This window comes from Perca flavescens, chromosome 20 (assembly GCF_004354835.1).
Source record: "Perca flavescens isolate YP-PL-M2 chromosome 20, PFLA_1.0, whole genome shotgun sequence".
In the NCBI taxonomy this organism is placed as follows: domain Eukaryota; kingdom Metazoa; phylum Chordata; class Actinopteri; order Perciformes; family Percidae; genus Perca; species Perca flavescens.
Genome location: NC_041350.1, coordinates 26,098,916 through 26,125,611, shown reverse-complemented (window position 1 = coordinate 26,125,611; position 26,696 = coordinate 26,098,916). Strand labels below are relative to the sequence as shown.

The window sequence follows — 26,696 nt, the reverse complement described above, 5'->3', positions numbered from 1 at the left end:
TCATATCGCTTGTTGTATAAGCCTACCAACAGTCCTAACCCCGAATATATTTAATTCCCTACCAGATATGACAACGAAAAGCATAAAATCCACACATTGGAAAGCCTCAACCCTGCAAATATTTGGCATTTGGCGCTTGGGAAATCACTGAAATGATGACTCAATTACGCACCCAAAATAGTTGCAGATTAATTTTTTGGTGAAAACCACTAATGGATTAAATGACTAGTTCTCTAATGGCGCTGAGCATTTATGGTGATGGTACAAAGTGTTTCGAACCATTTGGAAATTGTATACATGTCTTCTGGAAGGGAATTTGATGTCTCTTCCATTAGGGGAAAAAAAAAAGGAAAAAAAAGAGATAAGAGTGAGTTCTTTCTACCCCAAATTTTAGAAGCAACTCATGGCTTGACTCATCTAACAGAATGAGGGAGGCAAGATTGGCTATCTGCCACCGAAACCCACTGTGCAAGTCTGTCAGCTGTTTGAGAGAGCAGGCGAATGCAAGAGCTAGTCTCTATCTAAAGCTTTGTGATTCAGTCTGTGGGAGAAACCGGCGTTACTCTCAGCGGTTCGCGCTGGTTCTCAAAGGAGAGGCCCTTTCTTGGCAGTGAGAGCTGTACATGTGAACGCCGAGCAGTGATGCAACATGGGTAGATAAACTTGCTGCGCGATGACGACGCAATCAAAGGGCTTCACTTTTTTAGTCCAGCTTCCTGCCACTTATATGGTGTAAGCACAACGGGCGTCAATGTCAGCTTAATTTCAGTCCAGCGGTAACTAAATGGATACGAGGTGACAGGAACAGGAGAGTTCTTTTACAGCATCAAACGGTCTGGATCGGGACAATTTGTCTGTGTCCAGCTCTTGACTGCACGCGATGCGGCTGTTACATATTTTTTTAAATTTTTTAAATAAGCTACACACCCTTCATCTACACACTCTGCCACGGTGCTAGGGCTAGGGATATGCTTTTGTCCCGATTCGATTCTTTCACGATACATGGGTGCCGATTGGATTTGCATTGCGATTTGCATTTCTTGGTTTCTTGTGTTCTTTCCTTCTTTAAGGACAAAAGTTGAATAATACACTCCTAGAGGACTACAGTTGAAAATTAGCCGACTGGCTAACACTGGCGCATTTACAGAAATGTTGATTAATGTGCATTGTCCTAATATAAATAAATAAATCTTCTTCTTCTAGAAATAATTTATCATGAGACCTTTCTAAAAATGAAATTGTTTTCTAAGAAGAGTGCACATGTCAGTCAGTCTGACATTTATTTCCAAGGGGCAGTGGTGGCCTTAAGTTTAGAGAAGCGAGCTTGTGACCCGAAGGTTGTTGGTTCAGTCCCCAGACCAACAGGATCAAATCTGGGTGGGGAAAGTGAAAGAGCAGTGCTTGTCCCTCCCTCATTACCACCACTAATTACCAACCCCCAAAAAGTGGATATGTGTTTTGATACTTATAAGATGTAAGTTGCCGTCAGCGGTACAAATATAAAAAAAGAAAATGCGATTCTAGAGAAAAGAATCGATTTTAGAAATCGTTGCCAAAAAAAAAATCACGATCTAGATTTATATCAGCAAAATATCTCTTAAGTACAGTACTTGAGTAAACTGTACTTAGTTACGTTCCACCACTGCTTTTGGCTGCAGTTTCGATGCGGGCCATTGAATGTGCTGGCTGATGTTGTCATCCACAACTTGTGGTTTTTGTCAACATAGAAGTGAGGGCCCACTTTTCCCACTCACATTCAGAGTGATTTAATACAATGCTCAATTGTTTGGCTTATTCAGTTTGGTTAGTGGGGGAAGGTGAGAATAAGGACATGTAAACTCAGGTGCGCTGAGATGCCTGAAAGTAAGGTTCTCGTCCAAGTCGAGTGTTATCGTTCATTAAGAGTGAGAATGTAATGTGTGTGTGTGTGTGTGTGTGTGTGTGTGTGTGTGTGTGTGTGTGTGTGTGTGTGTGTGTGTGTGTGTGTGTGTGTGTGTGTGTGTGTGTGTGTGTGTGTGTGTGTGTGTGTGTGATGGCGTAAATGTCATGGGTTATGACAAAGAATGCAGACAAGTTACAGGAACTAGGCTGTGATTTGTTTTAACACTGCTCTGCCAAAAACTCTTAACCTTTTGGAATGATAAGTCACCAAAACATTGCTTAGTTTAAAAACAATAAATAAAAAAAGAAGCTGCCTGCAGTCTACTTTCAAGCCCTAGTGTGACTCCAAATGAAATGTATACACAAATGCACCAAAATAAACATTTCTGCTATGGCTAAGCACAGAGAAAATAGATTACCTGTTTATTAAATTGCCTCTAAAATGATTCTAGTGATGCCTTCAGAGGACAAATGTTCATGTGAGCATCTTTAACACCTGGTTCCATGTAGGAATTGGTATCCTTTGCGTCAGTAGAAAAAATGGCGTACTGTCCGCACTTGGGGCTCCATATGCTGAGCTGATTGGGACTGGATCCAACAGAGACACTCTGAGAAGATTCAACCAGAGGGTAGGTTTTAGAATCAGGATCTCAAATGTGCAGCTGACCCCATTTCAACATAAGTAGCCTAAAATAGGTTCGGTGGAACTGCCGAGTTGGATTGAACTCGTTTGATTTGTTTGTCGGTACTGCTCACCAACCAACCCAACCAACCCTAACCCCTATCCTCTTCTACAGAGGGACATTCTTGCTGTTGGTCGTGGCCTTTTCACAAAATGAAGACTAAAGGAGCGTCTTTGGCCATGTTTTAGGTTAGGATGTTAGGAAACCGGACACGTTTTTGATTCGTTGCACTGTTCGGAAACCTGAGTCTCCATAGTGTGTACTTAGTACGACAACCAACCCCCCACAAACAGATCACATGTTATCATCTAGTAGGGCTGCTCGATTATGGGAAAAATTTATATAATCAGGATTATTTCGGTCAATATAGAAATCAAAATAATTTAACACGAATACTTGTTGACTTCTGGAAAAATGTTGCAATTATTGAACTTAAACAGTAGATAAAGTTAAATAAATCAACAGTCAAAAAAAACACGTATACAACTGTGAAATTTGCCATAATACTTTTCTCTTTACTCTTTGTTTTCTCATTCAGAACACAAGGACTCATTGGAAACCAAAATCATAATTGCACAGCCCTATTATCTAGCACACAATCGCAATCAAATGTGGACTAAATGAGCTGACCAATGCATTGCAACAAATCAAAAAGCAGCTCACGATATAAGCAACCACTCGCGGTTCCAACCATAGCAGCCATGCAACATTTTCCAATTTACATTCTTTGTCTGAGCTAATTTTCATTGCACGACTGCATGATTAAAGACCTGTGAGAACGTTTTACCAATTATTCCACGGACAAATAGCTTGTGTTCATGTTTTTGAAATCATGCTTCTACTGTTATGACTAGTTATCCACAGAGCACTTAATCTCCCTGTTTTACACAAACTATGCAGTATTTGTATCTGTAGGTTATTTCTTATTTGCAGTATTTGGCTTTGTCAGTGCTCATTTAAAAAAAAAAAAATTACAGTGGGTGTTCCATGGTGTTTTACCGCTTTGAACACTGTTCTTTGAGTGTCCCCATTTGGGACAATATCTTTAGCTCTTAATTGGGTCCAAGGGGCATTGAGCTCCTCATTTTGCCCTGGCTGTTTAACGTGTGGATTAGGGAGGGATCGGGGGGGCGCATCACTGTATGCAAGGAGTTGCCTTTCGGGTTTGCCTCAATATCACTCCTCCCTGGGTATGGTATGGGGCTCAGGGACTCCTTTTGTCTCGCTGGGCCCCTATATAGAGTGATACCTGAGCCTCCTGCGCTGGAACAGCTCATGCTTTATTCAGTCCTGTGATCTCTGCTTTAATTAGGAGTGACCCAGGACAGGCTGACCGGTGGAGTATCTCCCAGGGTGGGAACTTAGTAACCGTGTTAGACGTGTAAGACTTTGGGCTGAGGTGTGTACCTCACCAATAGGTTACAAATACCTTGAATTGGGTTTAAAACTAGGGAATCCGTTTTGGATTTGGCTTGTGAGGAAAACGTCTTCCACCCTTCCTTGTTCTCTTGGTTCTCTCTTTCTGGCTCCTCAGGTCCAACAATACTAGGCCTACTGTAAATTTACCACCAGTGTTTGAGTATATAATTGATAGATTTGTGATCTCGTCTTGAGGTTTTTTTTTTACGTTGTTTTACCACCTATTACCCAAACATGTACAAGGCTCATCCTGCCCGCTGCATTTGTAGTATGACTAAAAGCTTTGTCTGATGTGGGTGACACACAATCCGATTTTTGTATTGGCTTTCTAAAACCATATTGGTGTATCTTAGGCCTGCACGATTCGGGGAAAAATATGAATCAAATATGATTTTTTTCTTTTTCTTTTTTTAGCTTAGAATTGATATAATGATTGCGCATCACCACAAGCCTGTAAACATAGAGGCTTCAATGAATGAAGAAAATAAAGTAGCCTACATACTGGCCATTTAAGTACAGTAGGCTACCAAAAATAGTGACATATAACACACTGAACTAAATATGGCCCTGATACAGGCTCTATCTGAACTCCTGGAACATGTCTTTACATAATTAAAACATGTCAATCAACATGCTACAGCTTCAGTTTTTAGAGAAATGGAGTTTGTCACTTGCCAATTTAAGTACAGTATCAAGAACAGAATGATTTCTTAACACACTCTTGAACTGCTTGCCTTTCATGTCTTCAGCTGGCCTATCAAAATAAAGGCTGAAAATGTTTGATTGATTTGTTGTTGTTTTTTAGATTCTTTTTTGGGGCTTTTCCCTTTATTCGATAGTAACAGTGGATAGACAGGAAAGGGGGAGAGAAAGAGAGGGGGTGACACGCAGAATAGGGCCGCAGGTTGGACTTGAACCTGGGCCGCTGCCAAGGACTCAGCCTACATGGGATCGCACGCTCTCACTGGGTGAGCTAGAAGCCGCCCCGATTGATTTGTTTAATGTAAAAAAAAATTTAAATAAGGCATCAAAGGAAATACAGCTTTGGTGTCAAGATCAAAACAAAGCTTTTGAATTGGCAGTCTGAACATTTAAATTGATATCCATCTTTTATCAAAATGGTCTTCTAAACAAGCTCTCTCCCCTCCCAGTGTAACATCTCTTGTTTCTCACTGCTCTGAAAGGAGATCCGACTCTTCTGCTGACTTGTGGCTTTCAGGGAAGCTGTATGCTGCCCATATGGGTCTACTTGGACCGGCACCGGCTGTTGTGTAACTGCAGTGTTTCTGATCCAAAGTCCACTGGCTACTGCGCTTCTGTTAGATAACTGTAATGGTATGAGTAGGCCAGAGGATTCAGAGTTATTTCATTATTGCAGAAGTGACTAAGGAGAAATTGCGTGTTGAGGTCTGTAAACTGGTTCAGATGGCTGTGTTGTTGACAGCGGAGTGAAGAGCAGCACAGCAGCCTGATCGATGATGAACGAAAGATGTCAATTATTAATGAGCTGACTTATCATGTTTGGCCTCACGTAGAGGGCTAAGTTTTTGCCTATTAATCATTGCGCACGCCAGACTATTGGTAAGAAAAAAGTGAGAGGGAAAACATTTTTGTTGTTGTTGGAGAGGTCACACGGTTACATTTACTTTACGTTGTCGGTCCGCATTCCTCTCCGATAACGTGAAGTACATTTGGACAGGTAGTTAAGCCTTTCTCCCTGGGTAGGAAGGGGTTATCAGCGGCGAGAACGGCTTTCCTGTGTGTTGCATCACTGTGCAGCAAGTACTGCCTTGAGCGCTGCAGCTTTTTGTTTACCACATAATTACAGGGACAGTTGTGTCAGCAGCATGCGTGTGCACATTTGTTCTACGTATGTTGCGTATGTTTCATTGCAGAGCGAGGGAGAGTGTGTGTGCGTGAAGAATCTGAGACACATGCAGGCGAGGATTTACTCCCTCCCCACCACTGCACCATTCCTCCACCACCAGGCGGTCTGCGGAGAGGGATGTCTGGCTTGCGAGAGGGCCACTGTGCTGAGTCGACAGGAGGGGAACAATTGCCTCGCTGTGCTGCATGTCCGTTTGGCCGCCTTCACGCAGCATTTCAGCAAGGGGCACCGCCGGCTTTTGGCTCTGTGAGCCTTGTTGACCAGGCCTTTGCCTGCTGGTCACTGACCCGTTGTGCCCACAGTTGCCTGCAGCTCGTCAGGCCTCTGAGGGCTGCCGATTATCCCACAGTAATTGGCGCCTGGGCTCTGGCTGATCAAAGGTGCCCGGGCTGACTGTAGAGCCCTGGTAATTTTCCATTCTCTGATGCTCTGCAGTCCTCTTTGCCTCTTCATGCTTGCCCCGAACCCCTCGTCTGTTGGCTTTATTATACCTGCTTTTCTCAAGACAGGTCAGGGCAGGGCAGGCCGGTCCTTTCCTTGCCCACCAAAATACAATCTTCCTTGTTAAATGAGGTTTCTGGGTAGAGCTCAGTTTTTTTTTTTTTTTTTTTTTTCAATAATGCTAACGTCACAAGTTCAAGCCCTGCAGCCATTGTGTTTCCTACAGCCATATGACATGGAAAAGCTTCCTTGAGTGTGACACCTACACCTCGTCGTGTGCCGTGCAGGTTTTCCGTTCCTCTGAACTCTATACTCACCGATTAGTGTCTGTTCTCTGCTTGTAGGTGTGGTGATTAGTGACATCATGTGCTTTAGTTCTTGGTGGGAATATAAACCTATGTGCTCACAACCGTCATACTAGCCCAAGCGTGATTAAATGATACTGCCTTACGTGCTCCCTCATTAAAGGTCGCCCAAGCCCTACAATGTAAAATGATTTTATTGCCTGCCTGGGTTCCATCTTTGGCTGCAGAGAAAGCGCTTAATTGGCCGGCTCCTTGGCTGTGTGTGAATGGACATGGTGAAATCACTTCTTATGTTCATATTACAGCCTTCATATTACTTTTGGACTCTTTCACAAAAGTCATCTAACGTTTTTTGGAAAAAGAAGCCGTCTACCAGGTCTGCGAGACAAATTATTCCTGGCACTGATATGGCAGTACACCATGGAATAAGTTGCTAGCCATTCAGAGAGCATTGCTTACATAAACACTAGTCTCTATGAGGTCAGAAGAATCGGGGTGTGTTTAAAGTGAAACCTGATATCCTCTCATTCTTACTGACATGAGTTCATAGTCTAGCCTCACACCTTCCCAGGTGCTTTCCAGGCTAGTTTCACACGCCACTGAAGCACAGAAATAGATTCTCCTACACCTTTTTGAAATGCCCCCTGTATCTCCAGAGGCAGTGCTGTTTTCACTAATCTAATTTAACCGCACAGCTAAGAGCTAACGCAACATTAGCCATTAAGACTTCCAATAGGTTTAAAGTAGCCGTGGGAGTCCTGCTCATAAATCTGCAGGTTAAATAGCCAGCAAGCAGTTTGACTTAATCTGTTGCGTAACTTGGTATTCTACGGTCGCCCTCGACTTGACAGCCCAACCAGGGTACAAAGAGCGGAGCTCAGGTACGTGAAAAGAATTCCTGAATTGAGCAAGCGGCTCGACCGCTGCACTGAATACTACAGGTCCATTCACATTCATGCTCAGAGACCAGTTTGGTTGGATGGCTCCTGACGTCAATACAACCCCCTTTGCATCACTTTCCTTTTTGAAGGTAAATGAAGGTACTCTTAAAACTGGGTGTTCACAGGAATTAGAGCTCGATATTGCGCCGATGTCGATATTGCGTTTATTTATTTATTCACACGTCATTATTGTATCATTAAAGCACAATTTCAGAAGGTACAATGATTATAGGTAGGCCGCTTGAAATGGGGAACCCCGAATAAGTTACTAAAAGCTTTTCGGAGGGGGCCCGATAACAACAAACATACAACAGAGAATATACAGACACTAAAACATCAATTTACAATAGATACAACACAGACAAATACCACAAAATACAGACGACCCAAGTACAAATATAACACTTATGTAACCATATGTTATCAGCTACTTTTCCTTCAGACTTCTCTTGAAGATGGAGACAGAATGCAACAATTTCAAGTTTAATATTGTAGGTTTGACTGTTGGTGCTTTAACTAAATATTTACACAATGAGATTTTTGATGAATAATCACCAGTAATGTGGATGTAATGACTAAGTGGGTAAAGGCAAATAAAAGAACAGCTAGAACAGTCTGGTTAGTAAAGAAAATGACACCACTTTACTCTAACGTAGCACTTGTCATATTACGATATCCAAAATCTAAGACGAGATCTAGCCTTATATATATCAATATTTATAGAATATTGATATGTTGCCCAGCTCTAAAAGGAATCTGTGTTTATTCTCATTTTTTTCAGTTTATTCTCTGTTTTAAGGACAGTTCAGCTGACCTGGAGGGCGAGTGAGACGAACAGAAAAGTGTGTGTGTGTGTGTGTGTGTGTGTGTGTGTGTGTGTGTGTGTGTGTGTGTGTGTGTGTGTGTGTGTGTGTGTGTGTGTGTGTGTGTGTGTGTGTGTGTGTGTGTGTGTGTGTGTGTGTGTGTGTGTGTGTGTGTGTGTGTGTGTGTGTGTGTGTGTGTGTGTTGGCCTGGTCAGAGGGGCAGTGTAGTGATTGCATGTCTGTTCACTCAGCAGGAAGTTCCTTTTCCACTCCAAACCTCTCATCACTCCTGCTGCTGGATAAACACTGCTACTGACACATACACCAACAGCACTGATAACCATTCACCAATAGTGTTGTTGGGAGGAAAAGCTGTATCATTGACAACACATTGACTCAGCAGCTGGAACCATGGAGCGGGGTTATTGATTCTATTTTAGTAGTTCTAGTATTTTTCCATGTTTTCTCTTTTCTGTCTCTCTCCCTTTTTCACTCATCTCCATTTCTTATTCACTTTTAGTATTTCATTCACTCTCTTTCAAATCCTGTTCACGCTGTCCCTTTTTATGTCTTTGTCTCTGCTGCTCGGCCTTAACTGTGTGTGTGTGTGTGTGTGTGTGTGTGCGTGTGCGCGTGCGTGTTTAGGTGTATCAAAGTGACACAAATGTTCTCAAGTGGTATATATGAGGCATCGCAAAGTGTCAAAGCCGGCAGTGTGGCGTCTAAAGCCCCAGCAGAATACATTTACCCCCGCAGCAATCTCTAGATGTTGATTAGGAGAGCAGTGAGGAATGACAGGCCTTCATCACTCCGTAAACACTGAACACACACACACACTGTCATCATATGTCACAGCGGCTTTCCTCGCCTCTTATACACTGAAATAGCCTGCCTAAATAAATAAATAAATGGTCCCATAAATAAAACTTTTATACAAACTGCTTATGGTTTATGGACATTAGTTGCTTCACTATTGCTGCTCCTGTGACTACAGCTGAAATGACCCTGATTATTTAGCAATATGGGGCTACAAAAGATAATTCCTAATCTTGATTATCAAAGGTGAGGAATTTTATTTTTGGGCATATTGCATCTATATCTTAACCTGTCTCTGTTTTCATATTGGCATACAGGCACAGACTGATTTGCATCATATGTGGTGGCACTGTGGCTGACCTACTGCTACTGTAAAACGTGCCTGTGTGCTCTATAAGCTCTGTCTTCCGAGGAAAGGAAGATGGTTATATGATAATGGCAATAACAGTCATCAATCAACTCATAGCGAAGTCAGCAGGCCAAGACAGTTACAAACTAGTAGAAACCCGTACGTAGAAACACCATCGCTATCCTCGTTTGTTCATTTTAAGACGCTACAAATCATGTTCAGCTATAAAAAAAAACGACCTGAAAAGTCGGAAGTTAGAACGGAAGTACAGAGAGTTGTTGGTATGGAGAGGATAACCATCTTGTCTAGTCACATTGGTGTAAACTGGCAGTTTTAAAAACGCTGCAGACCAGCGTATTGCAAGTAATTGCATGTTTCAAACCATCTCGTTGCATAATTTTGGTCTGAACTGGGCTTTGGTCATCCCTAACTGTTGCCACGATAGCCACCGCATAAAAGCATATTGTAAAGGGTCAGCCCTGTTTAACTTTCCCTTTATGCATTAGCACCACACATAGGATGGAAAAATGATCCCTATGCAGTTAATTCCACCTGGATTGGCTCTGATGCTCATTAGGGAGCAAGTGAACTGGCTCACTGCATCACTTTTCATTCTTTTGTGGTTTTCTTTGATGCCTAAAGGCCGATTTATGCTTCTGCGTCGAATCGACGGCGTACCCCCGAAGACCCCTCTGCGTCGCCGCGAACCCCCCTCCGAGCCCTCCGCCGTAGCTCGATGCGCACCTCCAAAAATGTGTAACTTCGCGTCGAGCCGACGCAGACCGCAAGGGCTGTGATTGGCCAACTGGTCCTGTGTGTTGATATTCGGTGTTTCAAGCAGCCTTCTATGGGGAGTAGCAACATGCTAGTTCACTGACATCAGCTTTACAAATGAACTCAGACATATTTTGGTTCCAATGACGGGGTTATCCGTTTTGTAAAGCGTCTATATGTCGGTAACGTTTTGAAATTAGCACTTCGCCAGCAAGCAGCACTTCGTAGACAGTTGTGCTAAAGTTTGCTCGCTAACATAACCTAAACTGGCTGGCAGAGACCTCGCAAATAACCTCAGACTCATCACGCCCTAGCGTTATGGCGGTGAAATGCAAAGCAACCCTGACGCAGAACTCCGAAAGGGTCACGGCGGCGTAGGCGCGACGGCGTAGCTACGGCGTGGAGCTGACGCAGAAGCATAAAACAGCAACAACACAAATGTGAATGGTGATCACGTAACAGTCGCCACGTTTAATCAATAAATATTGCTATTACTGTGCATTTGCCCGTGGCTGTTGTACCAGTTTATATTGCTGCGAGTCAGTGTCCTGTTACCGTAGCTTCTTTAAAGAGAGAAAGTCATTTGACACTCAAAGGAAGGGAGAAGGATGGGAGGAATAATAGGCAGGAGGATAAGGAGAATGGGGGCAAACGGGAGCCTCTATCATCATTAAAGAAACACTTGAATATAACAGAAATGTAACAATCAAGCAGCATGTTTGTACTCACCGGAAGTTGTAAGAATTGGCTGAAGGACCAACATGTGCTCACAAGCCAAATTTAAAAGGGATTTGAACCATACTTATTTAATGAGACTGTTTTACATCAACACAATAATGTGGCAAAAGGCTTCTCTCAGCCCTGTTCAGATACTTTGTTAGATCTCTGCTTACAGTGATTCTGATCACTTCCTTGAGAACACTTTTAGATTGGTGTTTACATTGAAAGCATTTTTTACAGTTGGTGGTGTATGTCGGCAGAAATGACTGTTTCAGAAGCACGGCTATGGGCTGTCACTCGCTCTGATGTGGTTATATCAGGAATGACGGTGCTGCTTGTGCAGAGGAAGAGCTGAGCTGTTGCTGAGGCCGAAACCAACGATTGCGCGTGACGTTTGCCGCGGACCGCCTTCAACCCATCCACACTAATGATCATCTTTTGATATTTTAGTTGTAGCTTCTGAGTCAGCAGCTCTGTAGGAAGTGCTGTTTGGTTTTTATGTCTGTGCCCTGCATGCTAACTGGCTCAAACTGGGACAACAGACCTGTTTAACTTGACAGAAACTGTGTGTCTCATGCGATACAGTCTCAGCTATTCTTCTTGGGGACATGGCCTGCCAGTTTGTGGTTAAATGCTCTGCTTGTTGACCTAAACAAGGTTTTAGCTTGACATTCACTGTGGTTGGCTGTTAAGTGAATGTTGACACACGGGACATGGGATTGTGAGAGTACTCTACCTACTCACTAATCCACATGGACCCTCTGGGCTCAGGTTGCACCTAGTTCCCAAAATCACAGCAGAAACACTGAGCCAAGAATGGTCAGCTATCAGTTGTTTGGTCAGCAAGGGCTCTGCTGGATTCGTTTGCTGTTATATATGAGTTGGCAAAGTCCGGGGGGTATAAACTGCAATCTAAGATCAGAATTCTTCTCCTGAGACTCTATAAATGTGCTAATGCTAGCTTTTTTGTTGCGAGTCAGCCGTAAGTAGGATTAATAGATCATGTATTAACGGCACTTCACCGAGGTCTAGTGAATATGTAACATTGTCTGCGTTTCCTCAGTGCAGTGCAGTGCTTTGGTACAATGCTCAGTGTGTAGTATTTTGCCTGATTTCTCCACCTTGCTGCAACTCTTCTAATGGCACTTTACTACTACTCTCCAGAACAGCACAACTTCATAATGGAGACATTTTGGCTCTGGGGCCTTGAGAGGCCTCTGTAGTCGTCTGTCTCACTTGTGCCTGTGTGTGTGAGTGTGTTTTCATGAGCTTTGTGTTTTTTTAAAGAATGTGTACTGTGTAGATGTGTGGCAGGTTTCGGTATTGTCGAGTGCATGTCCACTTCTGCTTGTGTGTTCTTTCTGCTGCTGCTGCTTGCTGCTGCGTGTGTCGGTGTGTGTAATGCAATGATGTCAAGGGGAAAAAGTAAACATGGTTTCCATGAGTAGCTTTTTCGCTCCAAGGTTTACTCAAAGTTTCCTAGCAGAGGTCACTTTTCGAGTGAGGGACAAAGTGTTGCGGTTGGCTCTGAGTGATCGCCTGTGAGGAGGTTAAGCTTCTGTCCCACCGTTTACTTTGGACAACGCTGATGTCTTCTCAACAAAGCAGGAAGATAGAGGCTCTTCTTAGTTTAAGATGAAAGGAATAACATGGCTGTTTTTTTTGTTTGTTTTTTTAGGTCAGCTGGGGTACAAACTCACAGCCACTTTTTATAAAGACATCTTCCCATGGCCGCCACATTAGTCGGTACCTATTATATTCCCAGCAGCGCTCTCCCATAAAGAGGGACCAGGATTGATGGAGTTGGGGCACTCAGGCCACTACATCACACCCCTCCGAGCAGGCTTTCAGTCAGCAGCCCCTCTCCACAGCATGACTATGGTGTTTATAGCTCTCTTCATTTAGTCGAAACTCCACTCTATTTGACATACCATCTCTTCTGGCAAGAATGTTTGATAAACCATCACAAAAATGTTGTTTTGCGAGGGACATGAATCTTGAGGATGCGCTGTCGATGCCCCGTGTGGCGTTATGGTGGCAACCAGTCCGGACCCTGCCCATTGATTCAGTCTGTGAATCATCGCCGGGGCATGCCTGAGGGGAGAGGATACAGTGACAGTGATTTGCCACTCCCTGGTGCCAGGGTACTGCCCTGGTTGTTTAAATGTGGCCTCAGCTGTTGCCCAAAGTGATATGCGGCTGGCTGACTGGTTGACCTGCTGTTGGACTGGGCCCCTTTTTAATGCCACGCCTGGCCGCTCCTAGATACACAAACACAAGCATGACCACACACAAAAACCCAGATACACGGAGACTGATGTACACAAAAGCATACACAATTAAAGGTGGCAGGAGAGGAAAAGCAACTTAATATTCCCTGTGTGGCAGTCTGGGCCCTATTTCAACCCTAACCTGGGTCAGTCATGTGTGCTCAGGAAACGGAGGTCATGGTGTCTTGCTGGGGGCAGGGAACAGATTGAAGGACTCTGAAATGATTCAGTGGCAGACAGGGAGCGAGTGAGCCGTGCAAACAGTAGCCAGCACTCCTATTCCCACCATTTCCTTCCTCTGTGGAGTACCACCCATTTGTACCAAGTCCTCATCGTTCTCTCGCTGGCTTTTGTTCTGTCCCTCAGACATCTTTAACCTCCTAAAATGGATGCTTTTTAGGAATAGAAATGACACATTGTCCTGCTGTCTTGGACACGTTTCAGCAGTTTTATTAGTTCAGCTTGCTCTCAAGCTAGGGCCTAAAAAAAAAAAAAAAAAAAGTTTGGTTCCTGTTGGGGTTCAGATGAGATCATGGGTCTGTAGGGAATTAATTTAATTCTTTATTATTATTTTCTTCCCCAGTGGCAGCAAGGGATAGGTAGGACATTTATTTTCTTTTTCTTTACAGTAGTGATGGATTCTCTATTTTTTTCATAACATAGCTTATGAAATACCTGTATTACATGTACTCTACTACCTTGTGTGTCCCAGCATGTCACACACACACACACACACACACACACACACACACACACACACACACACACACACACACACACACACACAGATTTTAACTGTGTGTACTTTATTCTCCTCCTAAAAACCAGTTCTGGACCATTGGTATTGAAGACATCTCAAAAGTTCCATCTAATACCTTTTTAACAGTATTAACCTCAATACCAACCTTCTCAGAGTGTAGTTGTGAGTAGCGCATGCGTCCCTTTGCGACGACAGATTTCACGCAGAATAATGAGCTGGGTACATTACATAGCAGTAATTTATTATTGAGCGTATGGCATCACATTTTCACGGCATGATCCCTGATGTCAGTTCTAGATCAGAGGCTGAAGTAGCCTACAAGAACCCGCTAACGAGAGACTTCTGTCATGTCAATACAGTGAAAATGGACCTACATAACAAAGTTCCTTCACTGCTGGCTACAAGTTAGCAATCAAACACAACCAAGGCTGTCACTTGAATGGCCTTTTGAGCTAACGTTGCCATATGAATGTTTGATTGGTGTTTTTACATTACATGGTACCTGCTCAACTCTCCTCGACTCTACTCGCCTCGCCTCGACGCGCTGTGCGTCCGTTTTCCATTGCAGATTTTAGTAGTTAGCAGGTACCAGGTACTTTTTATCGTAATGGAAAACCAAAAAAGGCGAGTAGAGTCGAGGCGAGTCGAGCAGGTACCAAGTGATCAGAAATTGAGAAAATTCCAAAATTGCATCTGAGCTCCAATTATTCAATACTGCAATGGTATTCTTTTCTTTTACTTTGCGCAATATGCAGGTCATTAACTGCATATGGACCAAAAAAACTGATGGACTTTTGGACTTTGGGGTCAGAGGTGCTTGCAACTGATGGTTTCGAGTGGGGGGGCGTACGTAGGTGGAACGAGGGAAAGAAAACCATTGCAGTATTGAATAATTGGAGCCCAGACGCAATTTTATCTAAATTTCTGATCCTCTGAATAAAAACAGAAAATTGGAAAAACAGTTTAAAGATCCAATATTTTCATTTGTCAAGGCGGAAAAAAGTGTGCTTAGAAAATTGAACTGATAAGCGTCACACTGACCGACAACGATTGTCGTGGCTGCCTCGTTTGTTAGCGTTGCTGGAGGACAAAAACGGTGCTGTACAAAAAAGTAATTATAGTTCGCCTCAAACTTTTTATTTGTGTATTTATTTAATTTGTATCATTTCTTCCCCAAGCTCATAAAATAAATTTGGGTCACGCATAAATTGGGTCTGTCGGAAACCGGAACCAAACAAAACACTTTTTTTTTTTTTTTTTTTTTGCCTAGTAATATTTTGTACATCTTGGCTGATGTTTACAGAACAATACATTACACTTTGGTGATCATAGTTTGTTTAGCACTTGTCTACATCTATCTGTGCATCATGATGTCAGGTTGAATCTGTGGATCACTGTGTGGACACATGCTGTACCTGGCAAACAAAGTGATTCCGATTACTGCTGGGACACTGATGGTGCAAAGTGTACAGATCATCAAAGCAAAGAGCGGCCTGCTGAGCAAAAAACAGCTGGTGATGAGTTCCACTTGTTTACTGACAGTCTCTCTTTTCACCAGCTCGGACCCATTGTGACTACTGCCATTTGATTGTTGAGTTGTTTTCCTTCCCTTTTGTGCTAGTCATTTTGTATAAAATTACAGAAAAAAAAAATGACTTGCTTTGTGCGAAACACTGGTATTGTTTGTATACTGCTTGCACTGTAATTATGAGTCTTTCATAGTTTCTATATTTTATTATTATTTTTATATACTTCTAATAATTGTGATTTATTTTACCTTTCCCTGTGTCTCTGTACTTATTTTTGTCTTGTGCTGATACAACACCAAAAACAAGCCAATAATTTTATTTATTTATTTTATAACAGAAAAAAACTGAACTGATTAGGAATCTTTACAAAACGGAAATAAAGAAACATAATTACCACAAATTTAAATCACTATTTTAAATTAAAAATGTTAATCAAATTATAGTGTTGCTTTCCTTGCTGTATGTTGGCAATTGAATGTACAGAAAATTCTACAGAAAAGTTCAATTAATTTTAAGGAGAAGGAAATTTCATTGAAACAACATGAGGATCATTATATTGCCTGACATTTGTCAACTTTTGACTGGTTTTAAATTAAGCTTAGCCCAATCACTAAAGTGATCTCTCACACCAGTAATGTTAACTCACGGTTCATATGAGACATAGGGATCAAAAGTGGCTCTCTTGAGAAAAACAAAACAACTATCTCCCATTTTTGGTTATTCTAAAAGTTGGGAGTCTCTAGGGAAAGCTATCTTTTTGAACAGAAAAAAAAAATCAACACAGATACTGCACTACGGGGAGTGCCGGAGAAATACGTTCTGGTAGAGGGAAAAAGTCTGCACATTTTCAGCAGTGATACCAACAGCTTGCCAATACTGAATAAATATCTGTGTTTGACATTGAATAGACTCCATTTCGGTCATACTGCCCCTGAGTTTCAAACTGTGATGCAGTAATTCATTCCGTTCTGATGCATGTGACCCAGAATATCACATTAGGGGTGAGCATTAACGATCAGCATTAATGAAGGGAATCAGCTGGGGCGACCCACCTCACATGGTTCTCTTGAACTTGAACATTGAATGTCAATATCAGACTGTCACTAAATCTATCGCAGCCCTGTGCAATAGCCTACTGTTCGACTTTTTCAACTCCAGTCGCTGTTTTATTGTATTTGTTTTACACTTATTGGTAATAAAAATACAGAGAGATTGGTTTGCTAACTTCCCTCTGTTGTCACCATAAACCTACCAACCAGGATACCAGAAAGGAGATTGCCCTGACCTTTGACCCTAATCCTGGTCCCTGTGTACCTAGCTTGGCTTTTAACGCACCACACGCTAGGGCTGGACGATTAATCCAAAATTTATCGAAATTCTGAAGCTGTTAGGGACGTACTTCTCCCATGACCATAATTTAGATATTTTATTCCTGTTGATAGGCCTACTTTCTCATTAAAAACATTCTACCACGTGTGCAGTCACGTGACTTTGCCCGGACCAGTCAGCCGCATGGAAAGCATAAGGCCGACTACACGGCTGCGTGGCGTGAGCGTGTCAGCTGCGTGGCGTGTCCGTTTTTATTTCAGCTCCCATGGTAACAAGTTAGAGCTTACACACGGTCTGTGTGACACGCACGTCTCAGGCGTGCCAGGAGACGTGCCTAAACGCCTAAAACGCATGCATGCTAGAAATAGAACCAACACCTACTTTTCACGTGACACACAAGCGTGTTGGAAGCGTTTCCAGGCAAAATAGAATGGGAAAAGATGTCTATATGTCATTTTGACACAAATACATTTCATAAATGACATTTTGATGTTTGAAAGTCTCTAGGTTTTGACATAACAGCAGATATAAATGTAATTTAAAAAAAAAAAAAAAAAAAAAAAAATTATTGATTTTCAAAAATTGCAATTCTGGAGCCTATTTTGCTGTCAATACTGCCGAAGTTGTCTTTGCTGTAATCAAATCAGTATATGTTTATGTTTAACATGAAGTATACTACTGCTGGAGTGCAGTAATCAATGGGAAACATCCATGTGTCCAGACAAGGCTAGCAGCAGCAGCGCCGCGTCAGACACGTTTCTGGTGTGTAAAGACAGAAAAATCGACGCAACCGAAACGCCACGCCACGCAGCCAGTGTGTACAAAAAAACCCGCATTGTCCGTCGTCCGGAAACATTTTGGCTTCAGAAAAGATCATTTATCGTTATCGAGGTGAAATGTGCCATTAATCGTGATTTAGATTTTAGGTCATATTGTTCTGCTCTACTGCACACTTTCATCCAAATATTCTCCTTGTTTTTTTTTTTCTTCTACCCCTCTTTTTACATAAGCATGCCAAGCCACAAAGCAGGGTCCGGAAAATTGGTTTACCACAGTGACAGCATTTCTTTTTAAATTCTCTCTTCATATGGCCTTTTGGGAGCAGAACAGAGGCACTATCACCTCAAGCCGGCCAGCTCCCCGATAACGGCGCTCAGCAGATATGCTGGCCAGGCGTGTTTTGCATTACGGATGGCTGGCCTTATTGATTGAGGCTATCCTATCTATGTTGCTCTCCAAACTATGAATGCAGTCTGAACGCAGATAACATGGAATTCCCTTAGCAAAGCCGTATAAAATAGGATGAAGAGTATCAGCTGGCACAGTGGTGGGGCAAGTCATGAAAGGAGACAGTGGGGCCTTTTGGGCTTGAATTGCTGCCCATTCTATTTCTTTCTCTCACGCTTACTCACTCCCTCCCTCCCTCCCTCCTCCCTCCCTCTTCTTTGAAACCTAACCGCTGTACTCATCCCTAGGATCCTTCTACAAGGATTAATCAGTTTTCCATTCCTGGAGAGATTATTCAAATGCTGTTACATCTACAGCCAGCAGCAGCACTCCCTCCCTTCTTCCCAGGCAGCAGCACAGCACTGACTGAAGAAAAAGTCTCTCGGTTTTTCCTCTATCTCTTTACTTTTGTTTTTCTGTTCGTCCTGTGTGTCTCCTCCTCTGTGCTTTTCTGTCTTTTACAATTTACCACCACTGTTGACTCTGTGTGCCTGTGTCCATAATTGAGTACAGTGATGATATTGCATGTGAGAGTCTTTTAGAGAGCTCCATGTCTTTTTTTTCTGTCCTTTACTGTTGCTTGTTCCTGTGTACATGAACACAGAGAGAGTATAACTGGTCCTTGTGTAATTGTTCTCATTAGCGCTGGTAGGAGAACAGCCAGAGATCCTCACGTCACCAGACTATAGGAGCTGTGACAGCTCCAGCAGGGATCAGATCCTGCTTTCCTGCTCCAAAGCCTTTACCCCCCCTCCCACCCCGCCTGTTCTCTCTAGTCCCCCCCGCCCTCTCGCAATATCCTCCATACCTCTCTATTGTCCATTCACTTCATTTAAAACTGCCCTAGTATTGTTTTAGTTGTGATGCTCCAAAAAGCTGGCCCTTGGACATGTTGTATTTTGACAAACATGTTTCAGTGCCGTCAGTGAGTAGAATCTGTGATGATTACACCTGTCATGCAACCTTTGGCTTCAAGTGAAAAGTACCCTTCATTTCGGTCTTATTTTGTGTGGTGTATCCCAATGTGTTAGTGTCCAAAACACAGGTATACTTATGTTATGCTGGGATATTTGCCTTGGTGTTCAACAATAGAAAAAAGTCAGTTGTTGAAGAGGTGGATAAATAAACCCAAAGACAACTTGAATAAACCAAAATGCAGTTTAGACATGAAACCTTGCATGTTGCATAAAGAGTGGCAAACTGTTGCTGTGAGGAACATTATGCTTATTTTTTTAATGAGTCTGGAATAATAACAAAGCTAAGGGAAACTGTGCTAATTTTTTTTTTTTTTTTTTAACGCTACCACCTCCTCCTTCACCCTACTTCTCCCTCCATCTTAACTTACTCTTTCCATCCTAATTATTTTCCTTCCCTCCGTCCCTCCTGCCACGTATCTTAACTGTTCCCTTCCCTAACCTTCTTTTCTTTTCACCTTGTCTGAATTTGCTGTTCCGTCTTTCTCTCTCACCTTTTCTCCCTCCTTGCCTTATTCTTTCTGGCTCATGGCCAAACCACGGGGCTAAACCCACCTCACATGACCCACTCATCGCAGCGAGGGGGGGCCCACTCTGCCTGGCCTCCATCCCTATCACTGCTCACCTTCCTGCCAACACACATACACACACAATAGAGTTACCTAATGCTTGTGGCGCTGGCAGCTTTCATACCCAAACGCCGTGTTTGACGTGGGATAATGAACATGTGTTCAACCCACGTTTGACCTCCCAGTCTGCTTTTACAGCCTAATCCCTGGTTGTCGCTGTTGACACAGACCTCCCTTTGCAACTGTAGTTCAGTGCACATTGTACATAAACATAGTGTAAATACCTTGTATACCCGTTTAATTAAAATGTTTTGCTGCAGTTTTTTCACTTGAAATCAACACACGGGTTGAATTTATGAAGTCGTTATTCTATTTTGTATCATAAATGCGATCCTACCAAAGACAGTGTATCAACAGACAGCGGTTCAACTGTAGAGCAGAGTCGAGGAGTCCATGTCAGACGGTCTGTGCTGGTTCTATGGCAAATGTGGCTCTATAGGAGGTCATTGTGTCAGTCTGAAAAGGGGGTAAAAGGGGTAAAAAGTACAACGAATTTAGAAATGGGTATGCCCCGAGGTGGATGTGAAGAAAATATGACCTTCTTGGGGTATTCATATCACGTTCCTGCAAAGGGTACTCTCCATGTACACTCAACACTGCTGGTGCAAATGCTTTCCCACACACATGAGCATGTGTGCTTTTTACTTACGTTCCTGCTCTCTCCTTAGTTGTCCCTGTTAGACTCTGCAGTACGCCGGAGAGAAGGTGTGTGGGTTGTAAGCTGGCAGCAGCACAAGTGTTAAGTGATTTAGAAGGTGAGTTTAGTCAAGTGATGTAAGAAGGAGCATAAGAACTTTGGGGCGTTAATGGCCCTGCGGGATGAAAATCCCAAACTATTTTACAGACTTATGGTATTCTTACCTGCTTGTACCATGGATTAATTCAAAGAGACTATTTTTTGTTCTTTTCTTTTCTCCCAAAATGAGATATCCTGGAAGGAATTTTTCTTTCTTCTGCCCTGAGTCTGAGCTGGTGGCTGCTTCATCCCAGACTTTACCATCAACTATTTTCCTCAACAAACCCTTATGTCAAAAACATCTTTTTTTAGATCAAATCATACAATAACTCTCGACATCACTCACAACATATTATCATGTTTATATTTCATATTTGGCTACCTTTCAGCGGTGGATCGGTAGCGTACAGTTGGTACAGCTTCTTCGCAGCTGGGAACAAGGGCGATGAGAGTGTGCAGGTCAGAAGAGCAAAACGATGAGCTAAAAGATGCTTAAACGCTCTTTACAGCTGAGCTCATTTCTTTGTGGGTTTGCCACTATGACTGACTCCTTTCACATACAAGTAGTAATTAGATCCATTGTTTATATATATATATATATATATATATATATATATATATATATATATATATATATATATATATATATATATATATATATATATATATATATAGAGAGAGAGAGAGGGAGGGAGAGGGAGAGGGAGAGAGAGGGAGAGAGAGAGAAGCCTTAATGTTTTCTGCTACCAGTTTCTCAAGTGTGAGGATTTGCTGAGTTTCTCTTGTTTCATATCCTAAATTAAATAGCTTTGGGCAAAACACGCAATTTGGAAGATGTTTCCTTCCTTTGACAGTTAATGAACTTAGAACATTGACTAATTGGACACATTATTAGATAAATAATAGACAGTAGAGCCCGACCGATATATCGCCAGGCCGATATTAGGCTTTTTTATTTTTTTTAAATATTCATTCATCTGAATCATTTATAATGACAAAGGATTATGATAATAGAATATTAAAAAAATTTAAAATAAAAACCGACAAAACACCCTTCAACCATGTTCTGAGTGACAGAGAACACTCTTCAACATCCCTGTTGGCAACACTCTTTGATTTCTTTTGTTATTGTCTTTTTGTTGAAAAGGACTTTCAAGTTTCATATCTTAAGTTACGCATTTCTGGATTATTTTTTTTTTTTTTATAAATATATATCTGCCGATATATCGGATTTTTAAATCATGAAATATTTGTATCGGTATCGGGCTTAAAAATCCTTTATCGGTCGGGCACTAGTTTGCAGCTCTTAGATTTACCTCATTCTCATGAAATGTGTGGTTGTCAAGTTGGCAAACATGTTCACCAAATTTTAACTTAAAACATAAAAAAAAAAACCTCTGCGGAGTATTTTCAGCAAAAATAATCTGCTTGCCCAAAGTCCGTTGTCAAATAACGTCAATGTATGACACCATGATGATTGGGAAAAAAATATCGAAACTTTTTGTGAGTTTCACTTGCCCAGGGCCATCGGGCAATATTATGTTTAAGAACACTGGAGCTGGTGACAATTTGACAAGTGAAGTCAAGGTGACAACGTTGACTTAAAATGCGTGCGTAACCCATTGGACACAAATGCTTTTAATCTTGAGGTTTTTTTCTCCTGCTCCTCCTCTTCACTCTGCAGGCTGGAAGCGTGCAGCCTGTCACTGGCACCGCAGTGAGCCCAAATATGATATGACCTAAATAAACCAGTGTGCAGAGAGAGAGAGAGAGCGGGAGTGAGGGATGAAGCAATATTTCTTTCCCTCTCCCTCGTCGTCTTGTTTTCAAACACTTCACTCTACTGCAGGCTACAACTTGTGTTGCGTATGTGCCCAGTCACACACTTCAATAGACTGGCTGCCTTTTTATATCCTGACACCTGCAGAGGTATTTGGCTATTGCTACAAAACAGGTGCTTTCACACAAGGAAGAGCCTGCCGTACACCTCGTTGGTCGACATTTCTGCCCCATTTTCAGACCACTCGCCTTTTTGAGTTTGTGTCTCTACCTACAGACTGGCTCAGCGGGGGGGGGGGGGGCATGGTTGTCTTTCTATGAGCGATTCCGTAGAGAACACGCAATAGAAAGCAAGAAAGGCATTGACTGTGTCACACCATCTGCAGAGTTTCCAGAACACGTGGGAAAAGGGAGACAAAAATCCACCAACTACAGCCAAAATCTCGACTTGGATTTGGCTTGCAAGGTTGGCCACGCTACCACTCATTTGGCCAAGTGACTAGCTGTCATTTAGTAGTCCTACTTAGTTCATAAAACGTAGCTTTCTCGTAAAATACGCAACAGGTTCAACTTTAGTTTTGTGTCTTTCGTCAGTGTACGCTGGGGAAATTTGAAGTGCAGAAATGATGCTGCAGAGCCGTTTCCTAAACCCGTGGTCCGCTCCAGGTCACCCCCTTTAGTGACAGTAGGAAGTTTGATGTGTTTATGTGCGTTTCAGTAGCCTGGTCAGCGCTGAAAGCTTCATTGTGTGCCGCCCACAGAGCTGGAGCTTGGCTCGGGCCGATAAGAGAGCGTTTTCTACCTCCAGCCAGTATCTACTCACAGGACAGGTTTCATTATGCAAACAGACACCTCAGTCCTGTGTGTGTTTTGAGTAGTTAAGTAGGTGCATATGTGTGTGGTCACAGTAAGCATGTGTGCGATTGAACGCTGCTATGTGGCTGCTTGCTCTTGTATGTGTTTGTGTGTTGTGTGTGAGGACAGACAGCTCTCCTGGATTTAAAGACTCTTTTAATCCAGCCAGATCCTCATCAACTCAGAACTTAGTGGGTGCAACTTGTTAGTCAAGGGGTACGCTCTGCTCACCGGTTTAAAAAGTCAGCATTGCATGGCCGAACCACTTCTGGTGCCAAGTTATGAGTTGCTAAGGGAGACGTGAGCCAGGCTTGCGATGATGGATGCACCCCTCAGTTCTAGTTTGGATCAACAACTTTTAATTGGGTCTCCTGCTTTATTGTGCCTCCTAATCTCCTCCCTAAGCCAAGAAGATACACATGCACCGTTTTAACGTAGTGCTTTTAGTCTAATTAATTGTGCTGTTTTTAAGATTTTCAGAGAATTTTTGTGTTTGAACCTGCATTTAAGTGACCTCTTACTCAAAACCTTGACTCAACATTAAGAGAACCTTTTCATGGAAGAATGTGGTTGATTATAACTTAAGTTTATTTTGATAGGGGTTCTACTGGTTCTGATAACATTGTAATCTTTGAAGTAATTGCTCAGATCTCAGAGTGCAGAAAAGAAGTCTGACGTGAGATGAAAACATGAGATGAAGTAAGACGATCATACAAGTGCAAAATAAGTAAAAAAGGTTTTACAAGATTAGCTACCTCTTTATTTGGAGGTAAAACCAAATATAAGCTTACCCGTAATGTTGCTAATAAACCCCCTAAACTTGTACACGGAAGTTAATTGGACTGGACTTGAATATTCCACTATTGTGATTTTCGTTCTTTGGGCTGATATTCGATTTTCAATTTTGGGATTCAAATATACGTTGCATGCCGGCTGAAATTAACTGTGGTGTTTTGTCGGGATTAAGCTGCTTGCTATATGTCCGCTAGTGGCTGGATAATTTATGCAGCGCCATGTCCTCCATCTCGGCCGAGAATGGAGGAATGTAGAGTTATAAGCGAGCAGTCTGATGTGTTTAGAGGTCTGTCTGGTTATACTGTATCCTCCTGGTCGTTTTCAGGCGATTTTGATAAACGCTGTGCATTATGCCAACGCTCTAATGAGGCGCTGTCTGGCTGAGTGTGCATTCACGCTGCGTCAGACAGTCCGGCAGAAACACGGGGCTTTCCATTTATTTTGATTGCCTGCGGCAAAGAGTCGAGACCGAGTGACCTTTCGGAGTAACGCAACGCTGCGGTGGACAATCATGTTAACCAGCGGTCAGACTAGTCAGTTAGTTTTGAGGAGGCGTGAGAGTCCCGTACAGGAAACGGGAAACATCACTGCCTCTTATCGCTGCCACAAGATAGTTTTAAAACCCCAAACGCAAGGACTGAACTGCCCGGGAGTTTGTGTAACAACAGATGAGTGTTGACTACAACAACTATGCACAGTAGTTCCATGTCTTTTCTTTCTCTCTGTTTCTGTGAAATGAAGCTGCCTTCAAGTGCGGTCGGAAATGTTGAGATCTATAAACGATCTGACGGAAAACACGGCCACCACAGACGCTTCCAAATATTTCGCTGTTGATAACTACTGAAGCTTCAAAGCACAAAAGAAGCTAATACAAGTTAGTGCAAAGCTTGACCAGAAATTCCTTTTGTAAACTATGGTGGGTGTTTAGAATGGGAAGTTTGGGACATACTAGCTTTTTAAGTTTTTTTTTTAAATTTTTTATTTATTTTAATTTATTATTCCAATTGATCTAGAAGTTAGAAACATTGTCACTTAAAGTGCTCATATTATGCTCATTTTCAGGTTCATAATTGTATTTAGAGGTTATATCAGAATAGGTTTAAAACCAAAAAACACCATATTTTTGTTATACTGCACATTGCTGCAGCTCCTCTTTTCACCCTGTGTGTTGAGCTCTCAGTTTTAGCTACTGAGTGAAACATCTCACTTCTGTTCCATCTTTGTTGGGAGTCGCACATGCGCAGTAGCTAGGTAAGGACTACTAGCCAGTCAGAAGCAGAGTATGAAGGGGTGCCCTGACAGTAGTTAGGTAAGGACTACTAGCCAGTCAGAAGCAGAGTATTAGGGCGTGCCCTGACAGTACCTAGGTAAGGACTACTAGCCAGTCAGAAGCAGAGTATGAGGGCGTGCCATGCTAGCAGCTAGGCGAGCATTATAACGTGTGTTACAAAGTGACCACGTTTGTCTCTGAAGTAAAGGCTGGACTACAATAGAGCTGTTTGGAGCCGTTTGTGAACAGTGTTTCCTGTTGGAGTGGGTCTTTGGGCTTTTTCACTTTGTAAACCTATAACATGCACAAAAAAAGATATAAAGGAAAGGGGGAAAGCCAAAAAGCATAATATGAGCACTTTAATTTAAAAAGCCTGATTTCTGTGGTAAAGATGTTGGTTAAAGACATCAAAAAGTCCTAATCAAAAATGGGGATTATTAACTTCCTATGGAAATAATCTGTGGCCCTAGCATAATCGGCAGGTAAAGGGTTCTCTCAGTTGAACAGCAGCCTGCCGTCTTCTGCCTGCTGTCCTCTGTTCCCTTTTTATTTGGGCCGCCTTGACGCCTAACACTACAAAGACTCAGGCGACAGCTCTTTTGTTCCTCCTTGTGAGTCAGAGAGACAACAGCTTATCGTGTTGTGCACTGATGTCAGTGTTTAAAGCATTCCTATTTACAGGCACTGTACAGGGCATGGAAGTGGTAGTCTGGTAGCAATGGGATTCTGCACGATCACCAGCATCTTATCCGTTATCAAACACAGGAAGTTGACTCATTTCTGTGTTGACATACACTATTGACTGCACGTGAACTGGTACATTTCCCAAACCTCTATCATTACTTAATACCTCATATGTTTAGCGGTTTCCTTTTAACCGTTTTTTTTTTTAGAGTTTCCGCCACCAACCAGTGCTGCACCTTTTGTTATTTTGCTGCTGCTGTAAGCCCAGTTTTTCGCCCTGGGAATTAATAAAGTGTCTCTCACCACTCACAGGGAGCTCAGCGATGAATAAGCTACGGCAGAGCTTCCGCCGGAAGAAAGACGTCTACGTGCCGGAGTCGAGTCGGCCGCACCAGTGGCAGACAGACGAGGAGGCGGTCCGCAGCGGCAAGTGTAGCTTCGCAGTCAAGGTGACTCTCCCTCACACATAAGCGCACCTGCACACAAAACCTCACAGACATACAAACTCGCGCACAAATTGCAGTGCCGACCTTACTGTGGCACGCTCATACCTCCTGAGAAACTCCCCAAGGACGCCGCTTGTGATTAATCATAAGCATTCAGCGACTGTGAGCACAGCGTTTATCTGGGTCGCACGATTATCTGCTGTAGCCTTCCAAACCTGTGGGATGTGTGCGCACAATTGATTTTCTGGCCTCCAATAGTAATCAGGACCACTTGAATCATCAAGTAAAATATACAAAGTTAAAGAAACTTTATAATCGCTGACAAATAAGAAATCCAGGGGCGCTGCAACGGGGCAGGGCAAGACCCACTGATGCAGTATCTTTCTGCGTACA

At 42.6% G+C, this 26,696-nt stretch overlaps 1 protein-coding gene across 6 annotated transcripts in view; it reads left to right on the top strand.

Annotated features, from left to right (window-relative positions):
* The window catches only part of numb (NUMB endocytic adaptor protein), a 51,196-nt gene that overhangs the window by 2,358 nt on the left and 22,142 nt on the right, over positions 1-26,696 (top strand). For all 6 annotated transcript variants that reach the window (XM_028566023.1, XM_028566025.1, XM_028566022.1 and 3 more), the window contains exon 2: positions 26,170-26,306. In XM_028566023.1, coding sequence (XP_028421824.1) covers positions 26,181-26,306 — 126 coding nt within the window. In that variant the 5' untranslated portion in view covers positions 26,170-26,180. The remainder of the gene's footprint in view (positions 1-26,169; positions 26,307-26,696) is intronic.